The 15,834-nt window shown below is 42.6% G+C and overlaps 1 protein-coding gene across 2 annotated transcripts in view; it reads left to right on the forward strand.

Moving 5' to 3' along the window:
• Positions 1-14,605, forward strand: part of LOC141098018 (coiled-coil domain-containing protein 27-like) — a 36,445-nt gene extending 21,840 nt beyond the window's left edge. For both annotated transcript variants that reach the window (XM_073585615.1, XM_073585614.1), the window contains exons 8-12: positions 4,776-4,906; positions 9,129-9,206; positions 9,413-9,625; positions 12,891-12,995; positions 13,862-14,605. In XM_073585615.1, the coding sequence (XP_073441716.1) occupies positions 4,776-4,906; positions 9,129-9,206; positions 9,413-9,625; positions 12,891-12,995; positions 13,862-13,996 (662 nt within the window). In that variant the 3' untranslated portion in view covers positions 13,997-14,605. The remainder of the gene's footprint in view (positions 1-4,775; positions 4,907-9,128; positions 9,207-9,412; positions 9,626-12,890; positions 12,996-13,861) is intronic.
• Positions 14,606-15,834: the final 1,229 nt, after the last annotated feature.

Here is a 15,834-nt window from a genome sequence, read left to right on the forward strand (position 1 = left end):
CAGAAATAGCGCAATAGATAAGACAAGTGACGTGAAGCAGAATTATCATTATGGGAGAGGGAGAAACATAATTATTGGACTAGTTCATAGATAAGGAGTCTTGATATTTTATTGTCCTCTGATTGGGGTCTGGTTTTGTGCTGTGTGATGCCCCTAGAAGGTCTGAAGAGCAAATTCCTTAATTGAAGTAAAAAGACATAAATCCATGCGATTCATTTATGTCTTTTTACATTAAGGTATCAACCACTGAGGTCTGTCAATTCTAAATATTTTTCTATGTAGAGGAGATAACCCTTATCCAGTGGTGGGTGCAGCAATTCCCACCAATTTTCCCACTCACTCCCAGATCAGGGGGTCAATCTGGGCGTCCTTCCTTTTGTAGACCCTAAATTTGAGGGTGTACCCTGAGGTACTCTAACACAGCTTGTACAGTTTAATTCCATACCTGGCCCTCTTACTGGGCAGGTATTGTCGGAATCTTAAGGTCCCGTCACACCTAGCGACGCTATAACGATCCCGACAGCAATACGACACGACAGGGATCGTTGCCGCATCGCTATGTGGTCGCTATTGAGATGTCCGACAGTCCAATCTACCCAACGACGGAGCAACGATCTAGCGTGTCATAGCGACCTTTGTAACGATGTCGGTGGTCGTTGGGACCCTGTCACATTGCATGTTCCACTTACGATTCACACCTTGATGAGGGATGTACTGTGTGACGCTGTATTTACACAGGCGTGGATTGCGCTCCCTTTCTCACGCCCTCTCAGCTCTGAATGGTGGACGCTACCGCGTCCTGATTGACCGTGCATTTAAAAGAAGGTGACGTACTAGCGCTCCATTTCATTCAAAAAATACCTACCATTAACTGGCTAGAGAAGCAACGAAGATGGAAAAGCAGATGATCCAAAATGGAGTCGCAGCCGTTGGACAAAAACAGGATCTCAACTTGGACACACCCGGGTCAGGAACAAAGAACTGGAGCGCTACTTTGTTAGCAAAATATTGAGAATTGAGAGTCCTCAGTGGTTGATACCTTTTAATGGCTAACTGAAAAGATGGTAACACATTGCAAGCTTTCGAGACTACTCAGGTCTCTTCTTCAGGCTAGACTAATACAAAATCTGAAGAGTCACATATTTATGCACAATACAGCCTAGAAAAAATGCAATGGAATACAACACAGAAAAAATGCAATGGCTAACACGGTACAAAGATATACATCTTTCCTGTATCATACTTTGTTAGCTTCTTTTAAAAGGAAGCCCGCCAATCAGGACGCTGTAGTGACCACCAATCGGAGCCGAGGTAGGCGTGGAAACGGGAACGCTAATCCTCGCCTTGTCTTGCTTCTGAGTTGCTAACGAGGTCGTTAGGCTAGTTGTCAAACGTGACGATACAAGCAACTCAGCGGGACATGAGCGACCAAAGAAATATCCAGACATTTCGGGCACGATCAGCGATACCCGGCAGGGCGGCTGGTCGCTGGTCACTGTCACACACAGCGATCTCGCTGGTAAGATCGCTATAACGTCACAGTTCTAGTGACTCAGCAGCGATCTCGCTTAGTGTGACAGGGCCTTTAGCCTCCATGTGACATGAAACCGAGATTCATCTATAGAAATGTCCCTTTGGGGGTTGTGCGCCTCAGCAAATTTTCTCCTGAAGTGGTCAACTACTGGGCAAATTTTATATAGTAATCAAAGTTAGGATCTGAGCATTATCACTATAATGAAAACATTTTTGGATTGCTTCTAATCGTGTCCTTGCCATGGCCATACGGAATACCAGTGTACTGTAGAGTATATCACTACTCCAATATTGCCGAAGCTCTGTTTTCTTTTTTTACTATGTCCATTTGCAGCACAATGCCCCATATTGTCATCATCTCTGCTGCATTTACAGGGGTCCATCTGATGTATGGTGTTGTGGGATTTTAGTTGAAAAATTGGGGATACAAATTTGTCTGGACCACCATAATATTTATTATTTCTTTGCTGAAAAAGAATTTGAAACAGTCAATTTCAATGAGGCCTCTAACATCAAATCGGATTCCTGAGATGCAGGCCAATAATATTCGATAATTTTCGGGGAGTAGAGTCCATATGGGATCGATTGTTGTAGGGGTTGCCTGGGTCCTAGGGCACCTTCCTGGGAGTCCTTCCTTACTAGATGAGGAGGAGGAAGAGGAAGACGAGTAGAGGAATGTAGATCTTCCTCACGGTATTATTTTTTTTCTAAAAGAAAATCGGATGTCACTAACACTGTGCCGTCCGCTACTCTAATGCGCTACCTTCCTTCCTATAAAGCTACTCTGTTCTAACTAATAATTTTTTTTTCTAAAAAAAATCAGACTTCACTTACACAGCGACGTCCGCTACTCTAATTAGAAAAGAAAAAGAAAAAGTCCCTTGGCGCAGTCTCTGATCAGCAGCGATACTGGCCAGAACACTGCAGCCATAGGAAGAACACGAATGCTCTGCGCAAAACACCGTGCACACGAAAAAAGTGCAAAAAAAGTGCATCCGGTCCTCTCTTGTCTCCAACCTTGTCTTCTCTCACATCGTAGACCGAACCTGTTGTTTAGAATGAAGAACCAATTATTAGTTATTTATTAGTTATTATTTTGTACTGATATCACATACACTTGTTGTACCTCACATGTCTTTATTATTTTCTCATATACCACATTTAGGTTGTCTTATTATATCACACACTCTGAATTATTATTTTTGTGTAATATAAGTCATATTCAATTGTATTTTATGCAGTTTTTGTATTGTTCTATCTCCCTTTCACTTTTATCCACTTTCACTTTTATCCACTATCGTTTGAATTTGGTCATTTGTACTATTTTTATTGTTCTTCATATCTACTGTTCATACATTTCCATCACACATCTCATTGAGTTTTCCATCTACAGGTTCATGTATCCCCCTTTTTTTCTGCCATTACACAATCTATATGGCGATTTATCCTTGCATATTTATACATTTCCAAATTCCAGTTTGTTTGCTACCTTTTGCATCACATATACATTTTCATTCCTTTTTACTGCCCATCTTGGGGATGGCGGTGAGCATGCGCGGAAGTGTCTCCTTGGGATTGCCTTGTCGGCCGCGTCTTTATGTGTGCGGGGTTTTGGTCACGTCCTTGTGTACCTTGCCTCAGCTTGCATGACGCAGTCTCCATGAAGATCACTCGGCGTCTTGCCGTGCGTGCTCCATACCACACCCTCCTCAACCTGTTCTCACTTCCCTTGTTGGCAAGGATGCTGTTGCTCCCTGCCCGCCTGTGCTGGATGTGTCCGGACCGCCTGACACTCCACGTGGTCGCAGCGCATCTGGTAGTGCAGGCTGGTTGCTATGGCCTTCCCTATGCCGCTACATTATACTATTACATTGCTACTTCCAGGTCATGTGTGCCAGATGATGTCCGGATCACTTGTTTCCCATGTGGTCATGGCGCCTCTAGTCACATGGTGCCGGCTTTCACTGATGCTGATGCATCTCAACATAATGTTTACCACTACCCCTACACTACCATTGGTGTATTTTTACACACCGCCTTCACCCTATTCGCTCCTCTGTGTGTGTGTATATATATATATATATATATATATATATATATATATACAGTATATATATATATATATATATATATATACTCTTCGCCATCCTAATGGCGCCACCCCCTGACGAAGGCAGCGGGCCGAAACGTGCGTTGGGGAGGACGCCATCCAGGTGCCAGTCATCTTTTTTGCCAGTGTTAGTCACATTCCACTTAGAATTTACTTTTCTGTGTCTATTAATATCAGTATGCATATTTCTGCACTGTTTATTGAGTGACACACAGCTTATACCTAATTTATGCTTGCAGTTAGTGCTTTGGTGACATATACTCGTGTACTTTTTACATTAATACTTGCTTTAGGTGTTGTTTGCACTAGCACTTTACTTATTTATGGTACATAGAATTAACCTTTACTCTGTTTACAACTAAGTGTTGTGCACATCACTTTGGTTTTGTTTATACCCAGTCTCTCTAGTTTTTTACCTTCCTGGGTGTACGTCCTCGTTCTTATGTAATTTTATCATTCTACAATCATTGATGCTTTTTCTGTTATTGTACCTGTTTAAATATAATAAGTTATATTTTCATCATATATGGACTATAGGGTAGGCTTTTCCTCTGTGGTTCCTGTGTTTTAGTTTCTTTTCCGACTGTTCACTACCACTTTGGTCCAGCTTTTTGGTTGCAGGGATATCATTTTATTATTTTATATTTTTTACTGTTTTATTTCTCCAACCACTGTAATTTATTTAAAGATACCTTGACATCTATAAGCATTTCCTTTGTTATTTTTATTCAACACTACCCCATATCTGCAAGTTAATAGCAGCAAATGACTGATTTCTTTTAAAACCCCCTATACTTACTGTCATCCAAATGATGCTTCAGATAATCGTTTGGCCAAAAGTCCTCTCGGCCATCTCTGCCATGCACAGGACATACGTATCTGCCGGTGGCTTATGTCTGGAAGAACAAAGTCATCGGCAGTCCAGAACTGGACATGCCTGATGCTCCCGCGATAATCAGTCAGCCAGTGCCCCCTATACACATTAGAGTGGCAGACAAAACCACTGATATTGGCAGGTGCAACTGACATTAGTGTAACGCGTATGGGAGGCTTTAGTCACCAGGACCCCCCTCTGTAGACACAAAACTGTAATATGATTTATTGCATACCTTTGTATGTTATATATTTTCAGGAGCCATTTCCTCCCTGCAGAAAGAAGTTTCATCCAACGAGGCCCAACTCCGAAAATCTGTGGCTGAAAAAGAAGCTTTACAGAGAGAACTAAAGGAGCGAGAGATGCAGATAGAGGCCATGTCCAAGAAGGTACAGACAGAACAACGTCAATCACCGCATTGAGTCCTGTGTGGCCGCAGCTCACACCATCACGAGATTCAGTGGCTCCACCATTGTTCTCAAGACAATATAACTTATGAATCCTTACTAGAGTAGTTGGCATTGACTAGACCTCTCTGGGGGCTGAAAATCAGATTATTATTTTGCAGCCTTAGCCAGTCAACCCCTTTAAGTAGTTGCAGCCATGATCTGTAATGCATCACATGTGAACGGTCCTATTTATCCACACAGTCATGGACAAAAGTGTTAACACCCCTGAAGATGTTGCAGAAAATTAAACATTTCTCCCAGAAAATTATTGCATCTACACATGGTTTGTTATACACGTTTATTCCCTTTGTGTGTATTGGAACAACACAGAAAAAAAAACAGGAATAGAAATTCAAATTGGACATAATTTCACACTAAGCCCCAAAAATGAGCTTGACAAAATTGTTGGCATCTTTCCAAAATTGTGGGTAAACAACTTTGTTTCAAGTGAAGCTCAGGCAAACTCACCTGTGGCATGGAACAGGTGTGGGAAATATGAAAATAACACCTAAAACCAGATAAAAAGGGAAAAGTTGGCTCTTTGAATCTTTGCATTGTCTGTCTGTGTGTGCCACACTAAGCATGAAGAACAGAAAGAGGAGAAGAGAATTGTCTAAGGACTTGAGAACCAAAATTGTTGAAAAAATATCAACAATCTCAAGGTTATGAGTCAATCTCCAGAGATATTGATGTTCCTTTTTCCACAGTGTGCAACATAATCAAGAAGTTTACAATCCATTGCGCAGTAGATAATATTCCTGGATGTGGACGCAGAGAAAAATTGATGAAAGTTTGCAATGCAGTATAGTCCGGATGGTGAATAAGAAGCCCCAATCAAGTTCCAAAGAAATTCAACCTGTCCTGCAGGCTCAGGGTGCTTTAGTGTCAGTGTGAATTATCCATCAACATTTGAATGAAATGAAACACTATAGCATGAGACCCAGGAGGACCCCACTGCTGACACTGAGATATAAAAAGCTAGACTACAGTTTGCCAAAATGTACATGAGTAAGCCAAAATCCTTCTGGTAAAGCATTTTGTGGACAGATGAGATAAATATACAGCTTTTTGGTAAAGCATATCATTCTACTGTTTACCAAAAACGGAATGAGGCCTACAAAAAAAACACACTACCTACAGTTAAATATGGTGGAGGCTAAGACATGTTTGCGGTTGTTTTGATGCCTCCGGCACTGGGTGCCTTGACTGCGTGCATGGCACCATGAAATCTGAATATTTCCAAAAGATTTTAGGTCACAATGTAGTGTCCAGAGTGAAAAGTGGGTTTGCGCCCTACATCATGGGTCTTCCAGCAGGACAATGGCCCCAAACATACTTCAGGAAGCACACAGAAATGGATGGAAAGAATGCACTGGAGAGTTCTGAAGTGGCTAAAAATGAGTCCGGATCTAAATCCCATTGAACACCTGTGGAGAGATCTTAAAATTGCTGTTGGGAGAAGGCGCCTTCAAATATGAGAGACCTGGAACAGTTTGCAAACGAAGAGTGCTCCAAAATTCCAGTTAAGAGGTTTTAGAAGCTTGTTGTTGGTTATAGAAAGCACTTGATTGCAGTTATTTATTTCAAAGGGTGTGCAACCAAATATTACGTTAAGGGTGTCAACAATTTTGTCTGGCCCATTTTGGGGGTTTCGTGTGAAAATTTTGTCCAATTTGCCTTTCTCTTCTTTCTTATGTACTGCTTCAATACGCACAAAGGACGTAAACAAGTGTATAACAAAAGATGTGTAAGTGCAATAATTTTCTTGTTGAAATACTTAATTTTCTGGAACAAGTTCAAGGGTGCCAACACTTTAAGCCATGACTGTGTGTGTATGTGTGTATATATATATATATATATATATATATTGGCTGGAGAGCCCGGCGTTGCGCGGGCATAGTAACTAACTACAGTTAGTTATAACAAATTATAATGATTATATCTATATATACATATAAAGCTGAGAGCATAGCCCCGCCCACTCCACATAGCCGCATTCACTATAATATCCCACATCATCCCGTCAGCCAGAGCTACCAGACTACTACCCCTAATATTCCACATCGTCCAGTCAGCCAGAGCCACCAGACTACTATCCCTAATATCCCACATCATCCCGTCAAAGCCACCGGACTACTACCCCTGACATCCCACATCATACCATCAGCCAGAGACACCGGATAACTACCACTAATATCCCACATCATCCCGTCACAGCCGCCGGACTACTACCACTAATATCCCACATCATCCAGTGAGAGCCACCGGACTACTACCCCTAATATCCCACATAATTCCGTCAGAGCCACTGATCTACTACCCCTAATATCCCACGTCATCCCATCAGCCAGAGCCACTGGACTACTACCCCTAATATCCCACATCTTCCCGTCAGCTAGAGCCACCGGACTACTACCCCTAATATCCCACATCATCCCATCAGCCTGGGGTCAGAACCAGAGCACTGAGTGGAACGGTCCTAACTTCCATACCGTTGATCCCTTTAAGAGAGGCCTGGCATCAGAACCAGAGCGCTGAATGGAATTGCCCTAACTTCCATACCAATGATCCATTTAAGAGAGACTGGGGTCAGAACCAGAGCGCTGAGTGGAATTGCCTTAACTTCCATACTGGGGATCCTTTTAAGAGAGCCTAGGATCAGAACCAGAGTGCTGAATGGATTTGCCCTGACTTCCATACCAATGATCCCTTTAAGAGAGCCTGGGGTCAGTACCAGAGCATTTGAAGGCAATAGCCCTGACTTCCATACCGGGGATCCCTTTAATAGAAGCCTGGGGTCAGAATCAGAGCGCTGAGGGATTTGCCCTAACTTCCATACCAGAGATCCCTTTAAGAGAGCCTGGGGTCAGAACCAGAACGCTGAGTGGAATTGCCCAAACTTCCATACCGGGGATCCCTTTAACAGGGGCCTGGGGTCAGAACCAAAGCGCTGGATGGATTTGCTCTGACTTCCATACCAATGATCCCTTTAATAGAAGCCTGGGGTCAGAATCAGAGCGCTGAGGGATTTGCCCTAACTTTCATACCGGAGATTCTTTAAGAGGGAAGATGTGCCTATGGGATGAAGGATGTGTGATGGGTATATGGGCACGGGAGGGGGTGATTCATTTCTGTCATGTGCTCTCTGCTCCTTTCTGAGGGGCAGACAATGGCTGGGAGCTTATGTTCCCAGGGATGCTAGATTTCTCCCACCCGGTCAGTGTCTGCTGAGATGTTGTGGAGTGGGAAAACTGTTTCTCATTGCAACCAATTACAGCTCTGCTTCTTTTAAACAGCTATGGTGAAATGAAAGATGCTTCGTTATTGGTTGGTGATACACACATACACACATACATTCAGTGTGTGTGTGTGTGTATATATATATATATATATATATATATATTGGATAGGAGAAAAGTTGTCATTTATTTATCCATGATGACACTTTGACTGTTTTTTTTCACATTTATATTGAAACACTAATGTCTGAAAGAGGTCTTAGAATCACATAGTGCTGAACTTGATATAGAGTGTCTGAATATATTTGGGTGGCTGATACATATCTTGCCAGCAATGATTTTCACCAATAAACCTCCATTCTCCTGTCTGCCATTAAGTGCTGTTAGAGTTGTTGCAAATTGATTGACAGGACCCAGTCCATCGGCCACATCACAAATACATGGTCTCTGGATGGGAGCCCTTAGAAAACAATCACCTCCTTCATCCTGGTATTCACTCTTACCCAGGCCAGCTAATAAAAAGAAAAGCCACGGATGCCTAGAGGGAATAGGTGATTCGCTGGACTTCTGTCCGGATTACACCAACTCTAGGTGGCATCTATCGATCATGTCCACTATATACATAAATCAAGCACTGTCATTTCCACTAATGGGAAATCGATTACTGGTCCTTGATCCCACTACATTCTACAGTTGTATTGTTTTAGAAACCCCCTTTAATCCCCATGGAATTGGGTGGGCTACCAGCATACACATGATTACCAGTCCATGAATTATAAGTGCAGTTTTATACTGTATAAATACCGTACTCAGTATTATGATCCCCATCGCTACCCACTCTTCACGGTCACCCATACGGTGTAAGAGCAGAAAGTTGCATTTGTGCAAGAAGGTATTAATCTTTCTTCATCTTCTTGTTCAAGTTTTCAAGTTTGCGAGAAGAAAGAAAACATGAAGAATTGATAGCAAATTTGGAGCTGGAAAACTGCAATCTCAGAGAGGTATAAGGAATAATGTGCGGGCAGTGCAGCCCAATAATTAATCTTGCCATTGTTTCTTAAAGGTATCCCTTATGCTCATAAATTGAGGACCCCCGACATAAAATAATATAAAGTAATATATCGACTAGAAATTATGGTGACGGAGCAAATGTAAGCTGAACATCGGGAGGTCACCAATTATTAGTAATGTATCTGCTACATTGCAGATGATGGGCGAAGTGAAATCCGAGGCGATGAGGAGAAATGAGATGATTGCAGAATTGAAGAACGAAGTTCAGAGACTGAAGAAGGAAATAAGCAAATGTCAGACAGAGGCAATAAAGCAGGAGGGAGAGAGAAGTCAGATCAAGAGCAAAGCAGAGGACTTGGCATATTCTGAGCAACATGTCAAGGTGGCGCTGGAGACCACACAGACCAGGGTAAGTCATCATCTATCATCATTTAGCCAGGGAAAATCTTACAGCAGAAGGAGGTGATCTAACCAAGAAACTTACATGTCAACTGTATTTTTTTAAGTCAACAGGAAATGTAGGAGACAAAACCAAAGGGTCACTAAGATATTGTAAAAAGTTTTGATTTTTGTACCCCCTGTTTGGTAGTTTGAGTCCATTTAGAGCTGGAATCAGCACCTAGCAAACCCAAACAAATGCCAGGGTCCACAGGACTCAAATTTTCATTCTGGCATCCACTGTACATTTATGGCGCATGTGACTCTCTCTGATTAATCCTACATAAAGATTAGCTGTTCTTTTAGAATTTTCTTGACTTTTTCTTAGTCATTTTACAGCAAAAGTCATGGTTGGAAAAACAGCTTAGAACACAGCAAAGATATCTTATTGTTGAAGGTTTTCAGTCAGGAGAAATGGTATAAAAATGTTTCCAAGGCATTAAATATACCATGGAACATTGTGAAGATGTCATAAAGAAGTGTCATAAATTTGGCACAACAGTGATATTACCTAGAACTGGATGTCCCTCAAGAACTGTTAAGCAATAAGAAGAAAATTTGTCCAGGAGGCTGCCAAGATGCCTACAGCAACACAACATTAAAGGAGTTACAGGGATTTCCAGCAAGTAATAGTTGTGTACTGCATGTGATAACAATTTCCCATATTCTTCATGTTTCTGGTCTGTGGGGTAGGGTGGTAAAATGAAAGCTTTTTATTACAATGAAAAACATTCATGCCCAGCTATATATTACCAAAAACTACATCAAGTCTGCCAAAAGCACGTGGGAAAACGTGCTAAGATCTGATGAGACCAAGGTTGAATTTTTTTTGCCATAATTCCAAAACGTATGTTTGGAGCAAAGTCAATACTGTGCATCACCAAAAGAACACCATACCCACAGTGAAGCATGGTGGAGGTAGCATTATGCTTTGGGGTTGTTTTTCAGCAGCTGGAATTGCAGCTTTACTGAAAGTGGAGGTGATTATGAACAGTTCCAAATATCGTTCAATTTTGCAACAAAACCTTCAGGCCTCTGCTAAAAAGCTGAAGTATAGCATAACCAAGACACTAAGCAAACCTCCAAATCAACAATAGAGAGGTTTTTTCAGAAGAAGATCAAAGATTTATAGTGGTAAAGCCAGTGGCCAGACGTAACTCCAAGTGACAATCTGTGGGTGACCTGAACAGGGCTAAGCAGAGTGGGCAAAGATTGCCAATTCTAGATGTACCATGCTGATAGACTCCTATCTAGAAAAAAGACTGAATGCTGTGATAAATTCAAAGGGTTCTTCATCAAAGTATTAGCTTATGGTCGTGTATATTTATGCAACTACTTTATTTTAGTTCTTTCGTTTTCTACCTGAAAAGTTTATTTTTCAATTGAATTGTACAGATTATACGTAATTTTACAAGGTGGAAAAAGTTCTGAAATAATTCTTCTTGGTGTAAAAATTCTTTTTTACAAAAAACAGTCATTCTAACGTGGTACTAGCAGGTACGCAGGATGCAGTGACGAGACGCGAGACAGTCTGGTGTTTCTAGTAATAACTTTTATAGGTAACTATCCGCAGGGGTAGTCTAAGCAACCGAACAAATAACAGGAATTGTCCTCGCAGGGACTCAATACAAGCAAACATGGAAATATGAGAACACGACTACGTCCGGCAAAAGCCGGTCACTATGTGGCCGACTACGGGTCCTTAACTATATAGTGTCACTTAACCAGCTCGACGTCCCTCAGCGTGCCGGACGATGGTTCTTCGGTGTAGCAGCTGCTGGGCCGAGCCGCTGAAGATCTTTCGTAGTCTTCGAGCGTTCCAACGCTCCGGTGAAGCAGGGGCACAACAGGCCCTGGAGGAGTCCTTGGACAGATGGGCCGCAGCCCCTGGATAGGGGCAAGCAGCGGCGATGTGGGGTGGCGGCTGGCATGCCACCTGCGCAGCCAGCGACTGCAACGGAGGACCCGCGGTGAGCCACGGCCCGGCCCTTGCCGCGGACTGGAGCGGGACAGTGGTGGCCGCCAACGGCACAGAACTAGCCGCGGCCACGGGTAGAAGCGGGGCGGCTGCGGACGGCGGGAGAAAGGCCGCAGCCTTGGGCTGAAGTGAGGCGGCGGCGGCCGCTGGTGTCCGCGGGCAGGCCGCAGTCACGGGCAGGAGCGAGGCGGCAACGGCCGCAGCCGCGGACAGGAGCGAGGCGGCAATGGCCTGCGAGTGACCGCGGGCAGGCCGCAGCCGCGGGCTGGAGGAAGGCGGCCGCTGGTCGACGCGGGGCAGTGGTTCCCGGACGGTCGTCTCGGCGCCATCCCACTGATGTCCAGGGGGAGTATCTCTCCTGTCTCTGGCCTCCTTCCTGGCTCCCACTGTTTCCTGCTCCTTCTGTCTCGTTCTGCTGACTCACTGTGACTCGCGTTCCCCGCCCCTTTTATATTGGCTCCTCCCCAGCCCACCTGTCAGTCTCCACGGTCCATCCCTGAACTCTGTCCCCCGGAAACGGTTTCACCCAGAACCTAGGTGACGGTCCCCTTGGTTCCAACCCGGACTCTCGGCGGGGACCCTCTCTCCCACACTAACAGCTTTGTATAGACTTTTCATTTATATCCACTGTATCAGTATGGATATATAAAGTTACATCACTCCCTTTACCCAGAAGGTAAATAAATAAAAAACATATTTAGTATTGGCGCATGTGTAACTGTCCAAACTAATATTGCATCATAATATTTGTCCCCTACAGTGAGAAACTTATCAAAACTTTTTTTTTAACCTTTAGTTATCCTTTAACTCAATGGCCATGTTAAAGGGACGGTAATTCTCCATCTGTAATCTTTGGGGGTCTTGGCAGTAGGTTCCCTTGTGCTGCCGATCAGTTATATGAACACTGTGAACATTTCATTCATAGTATTTAATGCCAACTCATGTGGCAGCAGCAGTGTAACCCAAAGCTCCTGCATAAACTCGGACAATGGCTAGTTTTGCGCCCCTCAGACATCAGGGTCAGGTTTGACCTCTGCCTCCGCTCCCCCTTTAGTGCTGCCTTTATTATTTTGCAGATTACGGTAATTGCACACTTATGCGGTTTATTGCAATTCAAATGTAAGCCAGAAGGTGGCGCTCCAAACATGTTGTACAGCATTCAGTCTACCAGTGCCCATACACTCAAGTTTAGAAGTGGATCCACAAATGTGATAGATTAGACCAGTTTTATAATTATCATTTCATGTTTGCCTTTCAGTTTGAGCGATTCCGCACTAAGATTATACAAGCTGCATACACCGCTCCCGGATTCAAGGGTCCGCAGGTTGAAATCTCAGATAATGATATCCTGGAGACCATGCAGGTACGAGGTGGTGGTCTGCACGTCTGACTCTGATAGACTGGCTTAGTAGAAAAAATAACTTATTGGCCACGTTAGCCACTTTACTAGCCAGGATGCCACACACGGCCTCCGAGACTGACACCCACTGCCAATATATTGAGTGTTGTGTTTCATTTAGGCATAGTGTAGCTATGACATCTGAGTTTTTACCGTTGGAGCTGTTATTTGGTCACACTATGGCGATATTATTTGTACATTTTTATTTAAAGAGTAGTTAAACTTTTTTTTTTAAATTAAACTTTACATATCCCTTTTTATTGCGTAGTCTTCACTTGGAATACAGATGATGGCAGGGATGGGTCAGCTCGGCTTAACTCTGGGGATTGGGGATGAGCGCCCGCTGGAGATTGTTCTGATAAGCAGAACACTCAGAAGAGGAGACAGGAGCTGACCCATCACTGCCATCATCGGTACTCCAAATGATTACGTCCTGATATCAGTGCAGCTGCAGCCTGGAAAATAAAAGCCACTTACAGGTTACTGTGACAAAATCATAGCACAAAGCTAAAATCACTGCCATAATCATACAAGAGATGCAGTGAAGAAAAACAGTTCTCGAAAGTTGGCTTGTTTTCTAGGTAGTTTTGTACAATCTAGAGCTCCACATTGTAGATTTTTCTGCAGTATGCAAGGGTTAAGCGTCTCGATATCCGTGTATTACAGGCCTGTTCAGTACTCACAGTGGATTACATTTCTCACGCAGAGTTTTATGCTTTTGTAACAATGGAGGATATATAGATGATATCTGCTCGTGTTACCGCAGTGTATGGATTTCCGTCCGATTCTTCTTTGCACGTCTTCTATTTTTTTTTCTTTATCTTTTGCAGAAAATAATTACAGACCGGTCGGATTTTCATCAACAACTAAAGCAGAAAGGAGTGAAAGTCCCTCCACTCCATCTTTCAGAAAGCTCTCCCCCCGCCAAGCAGGCATCATTTACTTCTAGGAAGAAAGCTTCGTGAAAGGACGTGATCTCATGTGATGCACAAAAGCCACTTTACTATTCTGACTCGTAAAAATAAAGTTGTATAACATGATTTATAGACGGCTTGGAACTGGGGATCCATAGAGCAAAAAAAAAAATATCAAAGGACCATTGCATTACTGGCTTATGTCATCACAGCCCACCATGCCTGAACTTGTTGCTGTTCACCTCCGTCAAAGGACAGAAGGGCCCTTGGATCTCCCCCAACTCACCTTTTATAATTACAATTAGTGCATGCCTCTATAGACCATATGAAATGGGCACTTTACCCAAATCGACCCCACTTTTTGTTTTTGCAGATTGTTCCTTTTTTGGTCATTCCTATCCTTTTAAATTTAATGGGAGGTACTGTATATAGAAAGGGATGGACACCTATAAGGACCCCCATATATTTTGTGTAATTTATTAAAGAGGGTAATATACCGTACTAGAAATCATCGTTCGGAGTCTTTGCGCCCTTGAAATTGGGGCAATTTACCAAAATTTTATCATTTTTTAAACAGCTTTTTGTTTTGTATTGTTTTATATATGATGACTCCCTGTATCATTTGTACAGTGCCAATGCTTAATAAATGGATAAAGATAACCTAGGGATCATCATTACAGCAAGGAAAAGAAGCCGAAACGTCACGACTTGAGGGGCCATAGTGTGATCATAAAGAATCCTCTACCACATACTCTATATCAATGGGAACCAATATGATGAACTCTTCCAAGCAGTTTTATTACTAAGGGAGGGGTTCCTAGTGCCTGGAAACCCCTCTCCGAGGAGGTAAAAGGGTATGACTGCTGGAAGACCCATCAAAGGATTCTGTGAATGGGGGGTCCAAAGGTCCCTCATCTATGTTATCAAAAGACTTGTGGTTTCCATAGGTGCCATAGAAATGAACGGAGAGGTGGTCAAGCGTGCCCACTAGCACTCCAGCCAAACAGTTTCTCATCCGGAATTGATGCTTCTCCTGGATTCTAATTTACATTAACCCCTTCATGACCCAGCCTATTTTGACCTTAATGACCTGGCCATTTTTTGCAATTCTGACCAGTGTCCCTTTATGAGGTAATAACTCAGGAACGCTTCAACGCATCCTAGCGATTCTGAGATTGTTTTTTCGTGATATATTGGGCTTCATGTTAGTGGTAAATTTAGGTCAATATTTTTTGCGTTTATTTGTGAAAAAATCAGAAATCGCAATTTTCAAATGTTGAATTTTTATTCTGTTAAACCAGAGAGTTATGTGACACAAAATGGTTACTAAATAACATTTCCCACATGTTTACTTTACATCAGCACAATTTTGGAAACAATTTTTTTTTTTGTTAGGAAATTATAAGGGTTAAAAGTTGACCAGTGATTTCTCATTTTTACAGCAAAATTTACAAAACCATTTTTTTAGGGACCACCTCACATTTGAAGTGATTTTGAGGAGTCTATATGGCAGAAAATACCCAAAAGTGTCACCATTCTAAAAAGTGCACCCGTCAAAGTGCTCAAAACTACATTCAAGAAGATTATTAACCATTCAGGTGCTTCACAGGGACTAAAGCAACGTGGAAGGAAAAAATGGACATTTTAATTTTTCCAACAAAAATTTTCTTTTATCATTAATTTTTTTTCATTTTCACATGGGCAACAGGATAAAATGGATCCTGAAATTTGTTGGGCAATTTCTCCTGAGTACACTGATACCTCATATCTGGTCATAAACCACTGTTTTGGCGCACGGCAGGGCTCGGAAGGGAAGGAGCGCCATTTGACTTTTTGAATGGAAAATATGCTGGAATATTTAGCGGTTGCCATGTCGTGGTTGGGGGGGG

Source organism: Dendrobates tinctorius, unplaced genomic scaffold (genome assembly GCF_039654945.1).
Source record: "Dendrobates tinctorius isolate UK_male_01 unplaced genomic scaffold, ASM3965494v1 ptg000086l, whole genome shotgun sequence".
NCBI lineage: Eukaryota > Metazoa > Chordata > Amphibia > Anura > Dendrobatidae > Dendrobates > Dendrobates tinctorius.